This window comes from Nanorana parkeri, unplaced genomic scaffold, assembly GCF_000935625.1.
Source record: "Nanorana parkeri isolate BGI_ZX_2015 unplaced genomic scaffold, ASM93562v1 scaffold666, whole genome shotgun sequence".
NCBI classification, from domain to species: domain Eukaryota; kingdom Metazoa; phylum Chordata; class Amphibia; order Anura; family Dicroglossidae; genus Nanorana; species Nanorana parkeri.
Window position 1 is genome coordinate 995,655 of NW_017306934.1, and position 10,085 is coordinate 1,005,739.

General features: G+C 43.7%; 1 protein-coding gene across 1 annotated transcript in view; it reads left to right on the forward strand.

The window, feature by feature from the left end:
- Positions 1-10,085, forward strand: part of AGXT2 (alanine--glyoxylate aminotransferase 2) — a 43,921-nt gene that overhangs the window by 10,768 nt on the left and 23,068 nt on the right. The window contains exons 3-4 of the mRNA XM_018563473.1: positions 3,887-4,068; positions 8,038-8,161. Of these exons, the coding sequence (XP_018418975.1) occupies positions 3,887-4,068; positions 8,038-8,161 (306 nt within the window). The remainder of the gene's footprint in view (positions 1-3,886; positions 4,069-8,037; positions 8,162-10,085) is intronic.

The window sequence follows — 10,085 nt, forward strand, 5'->3', positions numbered from 1 at the left end:
TAGTTTCGGCCCTGCAGGCAGTTTGCGTCCCTTATAGCAACAAATAAATGTTCTCCTTTCATTTTATTATACTAGAGACAGCGATTCTGATTGCTAAAAATGTTGTCAAGTCTGCGCTTATGGATGATCTAAAGAAACTATTAGATGATTTTACAGCTGCTGCACTATAGACACCCGGGTCCAAATAGTGAATGACGATTCTGATTGGTTGATACAGACAACATAAACTGACTGAGACAGGTCCTTCTCCAGACTTTGATCTGATGACTTTGAGATCTAGTTGAAAGTCTGTTTGCTACATGTAATAACAACACAAACCCATTTGGGGTTATAGTTAAAAGGGGTGATAAATAGAGTGGCCACCTAGTTTATGTTATACTTTCCAGGCAGGTAAAAGTAGGAAATGATCAAGGGAGGGAATCAAAGGTAAGCATAAGTGGGTGGGCGAGTAGAATCCCTATCAAGAGAACTGACCCAATGTGCAAAGTGACAGATTCTCTTGAGCTGCAGAGAGAGAGAGAGAGAGATTATAAACTACTATAGTATGAGCTTGCCCTGAAAAGACCTTTGAACTCTGCATATGTGCAGCCAGTTTTCTCAGGTGTGTACCAGACTCCAACTGGATGGTTCTTGATGTGGTTGATATGGTTATTTATAGCTCTATACAGGAATGCTCTGAGTATTGTATACTTCTGTTTTTAAGCTTATACTAAAAAATACAGATAACAGAAACTAGAAAATATAATACAGTCATAGAAAACAGTGACAGCTTACCTTCATCAAACACCAGGACACTCACTCTCCTCTACACATCCTGTAAAAGTGCATTTAAAGCTGAATTCCAAGAAAACAGCTGTTTGGCCGGCTCCGTGTTCATTGGCCAATCAGGAAGCCAGTAGGTGAGTCATTACCCGCCGTTAGGCTTCCTGATTGGCCGGGAAGCCGGCTCCATACTGTTTGGCTGGCTCTATGCTGATTGGCTGGGAAGCTGGCTTCCAGGCCAATACGGATTGAGCCGGCCAAACAGCATGGAGACGGCCAAACAGCATGGAGACGTCTTCCCAGCCAAAAAGGAAGCCGGGCTGTGAGTCATTAAAGGAGAACTATGGGGTTCTATCTTTTCTTGATTAATGCATTCCTTAGGCTAAATAAGTAAATTATGTAATTTACTCTAATTAACCAAAATGCACAGTAAGGCTGTAAACCCTTATTTAAGGTGGTGGGCGGGGCTAAGCGCCGCAATGAGGAGACATCCCGACGTGTCTGAAGGGATCCTCCCCACTGATCTTCCTCACTGTGACACTGACAGTGATTCTTGAGAGCTGCTGCACGTCCACGAATATATGGACATGCGCAGCAGCTCTCTCCTTACCTGCACGTCCCCGTGTGCCAGCCGGGCTCCTTCCCCCCTCTCTCTCTCTCCCTGTCCTGTGTGACACTGACATAATAAAAAGATCGTAGATCGTTGATGACAGAGGGGAAGGAGCCCTCTCTCTCTCTTCAGCATTTACTACAAATGGGAACGTCCATATATGGTAAATTATGTCACTGGAGATCCCTGCAGATCGGATGCTTGCCAGTCTGCAGGGATCCCCAGTGACACCATTTACCATATATGGACTTTCCCATTTGTAGTAAATGCTGAAGAGAGAGAGAGGGCTCCTTCCCCTCTCTCATCAGCGATCCCCAGTGAATTGAGGATGTCAGCGTCACACAGGGCAGGGAGAGAGAGAGAGGGGAAGGAGCCTTCTCTCTCTCTTCATCATTTACCACATATGGGCAAGTCCATATATGATGAATGATGTCACTGGGGATCCCTGCTGATCGGATGCTTGCCAGTCTGCAGGGATACCCAGTGACATCATTCACCATATATGGACTTGCCCATTTCTGGTAAATGATGGAGAGAGGGATGGCTCTTTATCCTCTCTCTCTCCCCCTGTGTTATGCTGACATCCTAATTACTGGGGATCGCTGATGAGAGAGGGGAAAGAGCACTGAATGTGCAGGGAGGCTGAGTCCGTCTCTTGCTGCTGCCTTCTCACTTCAGACTCCGCCTCCCGCTCACAAATGCCAGCGTGCACGAGCTGACAAAACACAGCTGTGCACGATGAGAGGAAGCGCGGCCACAGCAATGAGATCATTTGAAAAAAAAGCCGTGGGCGGGCTGGATCAAATGTTAACGCCCCCTAAGAGGAAAGGAGCTTGGAGCAGGGTTGAAGACGGCCATTTACTACAGGTTTTGAGGGTTTTATCTGTGATGTGCTGCGACTTTAGAAAAAAGGAACGATGCTACTACAATCAAGGTAAGGGGTATTTTTATTTGCCCTTAAGTCATAGTTCTCCTTTAACCACCGCCCGGCTACCTGATTAGCTGAAAAGCTGGCTCCATGTTCCCTCGTGGCACTGCCGGTCAGAGGAAATCTCCTTCTAACCGGAAGTTTCTGTATTGGGGAAGATATCGGAGCATTTGTACTCGTACTCGCCCAAATACTCGGTATCGCACTGACACCGAGTATTTGGGCGAGTACGAGCCCAAATGCTCCGATACCTTCAGCATTTAGATTTAATTTGGTGTCAGCCTCCTGCTATCTTAATTAGGGATGCACTATCCCTAATTAAGATAGCGGGAGGCTGACACCAAATCAAATCTAGATGCTGAATTTGCCCACATAAAAAAATACACTTACTAATGTATTCAGGAAAACATAGCTGCATGAATTGTATGTTTTATATCTGCCTGAGGTTCAGCTTTGAAGAGGAACTGAACTCTGAAAACTTTGCCCAAAAAAGCAGGCAGAGGGCAAGGCACTAGTCACAAGTACTGCCTGTGGTCTCCTTGCAGCTGACCTTTCCACATTACTGACTTACCATGCCTTATTCTCTATTGTGTGTCTGTGTGGAGGCAGCCATCTTGGTAGAGGCAGGGCTTTGCTTCCTTATATCAGAGCCTCCAGCAAGGAGAACAGTGAGCAGCACAGCAGTGACATCATCTGAAACTCCAAATCTTGTGAGACTACCAGTCAGAGACAGCAGTTCCTTAGATATACTCACACTGCAGATGTATAGCTATGAGGCTGTGAGCACAGGAGTGCCTAGGCACTCTCACATGCCAGGAAGAGCACTGCTATTTTTTAGAAGGAAATACAAATGATACACAATTACTTCTAGATGTTTTCTATAACAAACCTTTACTTTTTCAGTTCAGTTCCACCTCTCCTTTGGCCATTGAGAGCAACAGGTTTGCCCTAATCTACCTTCCCCCCTCCACAGCATATACTTACCGTTCCATCAAGGCCAGTGCACACCTAGGCGATTTATCGTGCTGTTTGAGTTGCGCGATATCGCGCAAAACACAGATTCGCAATGAAGTCAATGAAGGCTGTTCACACCTTTGAGGTTTGTCGTGCGACCGAAAGGTGCAGGAGCTCTTTTCGGGTGGTTGTCGCACGGTTTGGGTCCCATAGACATCTCTATGCATTGAAAACAGAGCGACAACCACGTGGTTTACAAAGAACAATGAACAGTCGCACGATAGAAAAAGTGCGACAATCGCGCGAAAACAGCTCAGCATCTGAATTGCCTAGGCGTGAACCTAGCCTCAGTCTTCTGTTCACCACTGGGCCAATCAGCATTATCATGGGGAATTTTAGTCCTATGCAAGCAACGATTCTGGTGATTCTGGAAAGAATCCTTCCAGTTATATACATGGCAAGAATGTTTATGTGTGTTTTTATGTGCATTGTGGTGTGAATGAGCCGTAAAATGAAGTGTGCTTGCTGGGGATGAAGCTTGGGACTGGGCCACAGTACCATACTGCCACAGGTACAAGACTGGCATGATGAAACAAATCAGCTTTGGCTTTAATGTATTATTTTCCATGTAGGGTATTCCATATGAAGAAATCTTAAGCATCCGCAAGAAAAACTTATCTGCATTGTCGACCTATTACAAGAAGCCCATCCTGGCGCACCAGGGACACATGCAATGGCTGTTCGATCATGAGGGGAAGCGTTACCTGGATCTCTTTGGAGGGATTGTTACTGTCAGTGTTGGACATTGCCACCCGTACGTATATGTCACTATAAAACCTAACACTGGTCAAGCCCAGGTCATTCTTGGTATGTCTGCCTTACAAATACATGTCTGTCATGCAGACACTAAAAATGTAAGCTTTAACATGGCTCAGATACAATATATTCTGCGTTCTGCAAAAGGTTTGCTTTACCGGTTATAATAGGTAATGCAACAAACTCAAAAAGCTTTTTAATTGCTAAACCTAGACATACCTCTGTGACCCAATTTACTCTATTCTTTAAGGGAGATTAATCTATAGAGTGAATTTGTATATCGTACGGATGTGTCTGTCCTGAGCAGATGCAGGTCCTGAGGTCTCAGGGTTCCCACAGACATTCCTCTCAGCTCCCCAAACCCCCCAGCTATAACCTATTCCTAATACATTTACACACCATCATTTATTTTGTAGTAAAGAGCTGAATCCATACTCCAATGGATAGCTGTGTTCTCCATGAGTAAGGACCCAGCAATGGAAATTAAAGGGGAGGGGAATGGCAGATCCGTTGACCTGTCAGGAGAGGAAGCCTTGACCGCTGGAATCATGCAGTACTGACATGGTAAGTAAAATAGATCCCTCCTGTAAAAGGGTGTAATCCATTATTAATTGGGGTAGCTTACAAAGGCAGAGACAAGCAAATTGTTAAACGTGGGACGAAGTGGGCTTGCTGGCCTCTTGGTAGTCGACCAGCAAGCCAAACATCCCCACCCACCCTCCCCTAATTTTTATTTGTTGTATTGTCACAGGTTTGTTGGCATGTTTTTACCTTGCCAGTTTAATCGTTACCACGATAACTTTGTTGAAATTCTTTGATGGTTGGACATTTGTCTTGAACAGATGGTAAAGACAGATTTTCTGCATTGTGTTATAAGATATGATGTTTGGGTGCTCACGGTTTATCTGTGACTGGTACAAGTTAATGTAAACTATTACGTCAATAAAGCAGTGGCCTTGCCCTTCCAATAAAGTTATTTTGTCTAGTATTCATTGGCGTTGGGAGGGCAAGGGTAAAGAAAGTATTCTTAACGTAAAAGAGTCAAGTGTAGGGGCAGACAGTGACTGTTTTCAAGCAAAGACAGCGCACGCACTAAATAGTTACAGAGTGGGCCTACAGGTATTATACCCTATAAAAACACTGTGTTGTTGTATAACCTCTCCCTTTTATAAAGTTAAAGTGACACTAAGCTCAGGAGTTAATTCTTAAAGATGCATTCAAGTACCCCAACTATTAACAAAAATGTATCTTATTTGTGTATCACTCGGCTGTAGATCCTCAAATCGTCTCTGAATTGGTGCTGACTCTGTCCTTCCTTCTGGAGGGGGCTACTGCTGTTCCCCATGGTCCCTGTGTGTGTTGTAAAGTAGCCACCGCTCCAAGCACGCTCCTGTTATAGACTACAATCTTTTGTTTAGTTTACTAATTTGTATTGAGATTCTAGTACAACACACACGGGGACCATGGGGAACAAAAGTAGTCACACTCCAGAAGGAAGGACAGTGTCAGCACCAATTCAGAGATGATTTGAGGATCTACAGCCGAGTGATACACAAATAAGATACATTTTTGTTAATAGTTAATGTACTTGAATGTATTTTTAAGATTTGACTCCTGAGTTTAGTGTCATTTAATATTTAACCTACCCTTGAACATCAACTACTTATAACCTGGCCTAGCACTCAGCCATGACCCCCAGTCTTTAACCTAATACCTAACATAGCATACAGTAAATGCATAACCTAAAATGTAACCCATATCAGTGCCCTCAACATTAGTATTTATGCTAAAAAGCCTAACTGTAACTTAATCCTCTGACCTTATTGGGTCAGTATTTCTGTACCAAGGTATACAAGTTCTGTGACAATGCATAAATGTACTGAAACCATGGTGCCTAAAACTATAGACATGCGCACAGGGTGTGCCAAGAGTGCAACACCGAAACAACAACAGTGGAACAGCGGGCGCCGTTTTTTTAGTGACTGAGCCGATGGAGGGATCACAAAGATCTCTCTGTGACTGGCTCAGCGTTACAGAGGGCAGCAGCACTTGCCACTTACATTCCTCGCATAACAGTCGTAGTCCTCGGTGTCTGGGAAGCTGCAGGGGAATTTTGGCTGGACTTTCACTATAACCATTAATTTTTAGTTTTATGATCCATTCTAGCCAGATTCCACAGGTTTTTCATTGTGCATCTGGGCAAGAATGCATCATATATTTCTCTAGATCAGTGGTTCTCAAAGTTCTCTAGCCCATTGTACACTTTAAACCAAGTCCCAGAGCATAGTGGGCCACCTATGACTATGGTATGTCCAAGTCTTACCCTTTAAAACTCATCACCTACAGGTAGATGTGATGTTCTCACTATTTTCCTTCACGTTGTTTTTGTCTTTCTTCACTCCATGTCAGACCACCCTGCCACACTCAAAACTGTTCCTCATCTATCCTTTCTGTAGACAGGTAGGACCTGATTTTCTGTCAAATGTGGTGAAGTAGGCTGAATTTAAATTAATCTGAGCCTGTTTTACTGACGTTTAAAGTGAGATGAAGTGTTCATTCAAACATCCAATCATGTGCATATCACCACAGTTAGTAAAAAAAAAAAAAAAAATTCTACCAATATATTAACAGTAAAAAGGTGAGAAAGGAGCAGATAGGCCCATTAAAGGGCGAAAACGGGAAGTTGGTCACAAATGACAAGGAGAGGGCCGAGGCACTGAACACTTTTTTCTCCTCAGTATACACTCAGGGGGGAAACGGGTTTGACACACATGATAAAACTCCCAGTTCAACACAAAATATACCCCAGTGGTTGACGGAAACCGGGATACAACAAAGACTTAAACTGCTCAATGCAAATAAAGCAGTGGGACCACATAACCTGCACCCCAAGGTACTTAAGGAACTAAGCCAGGTTATAACAAGATCATTATTCCTCATTTTTAAGGACTCCCTAATGACTGGTAGAGTCCCATGTGATTGGCGAAGGGCTACGGTAGTTCCAATATTCAAAAAAGGGTCAAGATGCATGTACAAGGTGTTCAATGGTGACAGCAACATTGGCAACAAACTCTTTAAGTTTAACTCCATTACAAAGACTAGAGGCCACAACCTAAAATTGGTGGAGAAAAAATTCCAGCACAAGGGGCAAAGGGGGTTCTTCACAGTAAGAGCGGTTAGGGTTTGGAACTCACTGCCACCGGCAGTGATTTCAGCTAAGAGTGTGGAATTGTTCAAGAAACTTTTGGACGATTTCCTGAGGGACCATAATATTCAGGGGTACAAGTATTCCTAAGAATGAGTTGAGCGTGGACCTTTATAGGTTGGACTTGATGGACTTATGTCTTTATTCAACCCCAAATACTATGTAACTATGTGCAGAATTTGAAAAAAATAGCTTTTTTCTTTAAAATGATTGGACGTTTGATATAAATGCATATTGACTTCACTTCATACTATAGTCAATTTGGGCCAGGCTCATGTAATTTCACCTCACTATACCTCATATCACCCTTAGTAAACCAGACCCATTGCACTAGGTTCCTCCCTAGTGTTAGTTATGCTCAGTTTTGTCAGGGCTGGGGAAAGTCATAGAAGTAAACAATGTTCTTAATCCAAGCAATGATCACCACTGGCAGAGACATCACTACCTTCAGAAGAGAAGGACAGATGACTAGAAACTTCACAACACTTGTTTGAAGACCACAGTGTGAGAAGCACTGCTTTAGAGCCAATCTTAGTAGAATTGGATAAACCAATCAATACGTTTTTCAGAAACAGATGACCACTGAGTTCTTTTTGGTCCACATCAGACCTCAGCAGTTACTCTCTGGCCAGCATCATCAGTTTGTTGTCCTCTGCCTTTCCTAGGGCTTGGAACCATGCAGGAATGGGATTGTGGTAGTTATAAGGGTATATGACTAGCTACACTACAGCTACAAATGTTACTGTTCTTTCTTATTTTTAGGAAAGTTACAGAAACAGTTAAGAGACAGATGGACCGTCTCTGGCACACAACCAATATTTACTTACATTCTCCAATCCATGAATATGCTGAGAAGCTGTTGAGTCGCATGCCTGGGAAACTAAAGGTATTAAACACATATGCATAAGCAGTGACTATTTTTTTCGTAAGATCAGCTCCAATCACACAAGATCGCTGCTTTTGATGGAGTAGGCAAGGCCAGCATGTCCATTAGATCACCCCTGCTTTTGGAGCCTGGTGGGGAGATGTTCACCATCCTCAGTACAGTTATGACAAATGTTGAGTTTGGCTGAGAGGTTGGGCTGCTTTTTGCCCTCAATCTTAGTGTTCTCTACATATTTCTATAGAGCAGTGGTTTTCAACATCTGTAACTTCAGGACCCACATTTGTCCTTGGTCATTAAGTCGCGACCCAAGTCGCACCGCACTGACATTGTGGTACCGTGCATTCTGGTGCGATCAAACTGCGTGATGGAGGTGCGTTTAGGGTGGCATTCAAATGCATTCAATGCACCTCCTACACCAGAACACATGGTAGGTGTGTTTGCGTGGTACAGTGCGTTAATAGCACGAGACTGTTCAATTAGCGCACTGTACTAGAGTGAATGGGCACTCAAAAACAATGACAGACACACACACAACCACAGTCACAATCTCACACACTCAGACATTCCCACACATACATACACACCCCAAAATAAATTGTAATTTAAAAAAAAAAAATGTTTAAGGTCCACCCAGTCTCCCTACCTTATGAGAACTGGAGTGGATCCTCAGCCTGGGGTCCAGTGTGGGCTGCTGTGCTGTGACAGAGCTCCATCCATACGTGCACTGCACACCCTGTAGAGGTGTCAGGAACCAGAATGCGACGTCGCTCTGGTCCAGGCACCTCTACAGGGCACCCGCGGGAGCTGTAAGCAATGCATGTATTGATGGAGCTCCCTCAAAGCACAGGGGAGCCTCTTACCTAGGCAGGGGAAGGCACGCGGCAACCCACTGAACACAGGGTTACAACCCACTTTTGGGTTGCGACCCACCAGTTGAGAACCATGGCTATAGAGGAGATACCCAGAGGGCACTACACATGCCTCCACTGGGCTCCTAGAGAACATAGAATGCCGTGGTGTGTGTGTTTTGTTTTTTTGTTTATTTAGGGGGGGCATGTTACACTACTGTAAAACACTGCACAAGTAGCACAAACTGTCTCTCCCTCACTAAATCCAACACACACAGAGAACAGGATACTGGGAGAGCTGCTGAATTTTAAAGGGAGGGTGCTGGCACATTTCCAGAGCCCTATTATTAGCCACAATTTTGTCACCTGACAAGAGTTCACCGGTCAGGCAAAGCATTATGGGATTTGCTTTTATTACTTGGCCAAACATTTTCCATAAGTTTGCCTTTTGGATGAACAGTGAACATGCGAAATTCCCCAAATCCAACTCACCAATGAATGCAAAACTCATGCCTAAAACACCAAACTAGATAAACCACAAACAAAAGAACACTTGGTAGTTATTAAAGGCTCTTAAAATCACTAAAAACAACCTGATACCATCATACATTCGCCCATTGACTCCAATGATTTAGAATCATTCAGTTTTGAACATCATGTTTTTAATAGTTTTTTGAATCCTTCTCTTAATCTGTGCTTGCAGTCTCATTCAATCTCCATTGCCTTTTCACATCATCTATTTGCTGTGGCATTATTATTGGGACCCATCATGTGCAAGTATGCAAGGTACACTTGCACTTTATGGCAATCTTACCACTTAGTTTGGCCTCCTCCAGTGAGGCAAGGTCCATGGTCCCTTTTACTTCTCCACAATGTTTTTTTTTTCTTTCTTTAGCCATTGAGTGGTAATGTGACTACTGTGCATACGAGCTGGAGTTTCATTCTCCTGTCGCTTGCTTCAAACTCATGCCATCTTAGCGATACCGAGCATGTCCCTTGCACTGTGCATGCAGAATGAGGAGATTTTGTGGCGGACGAGACATACAAAGTCTTTTCTACCCAACAACTCTACCTGC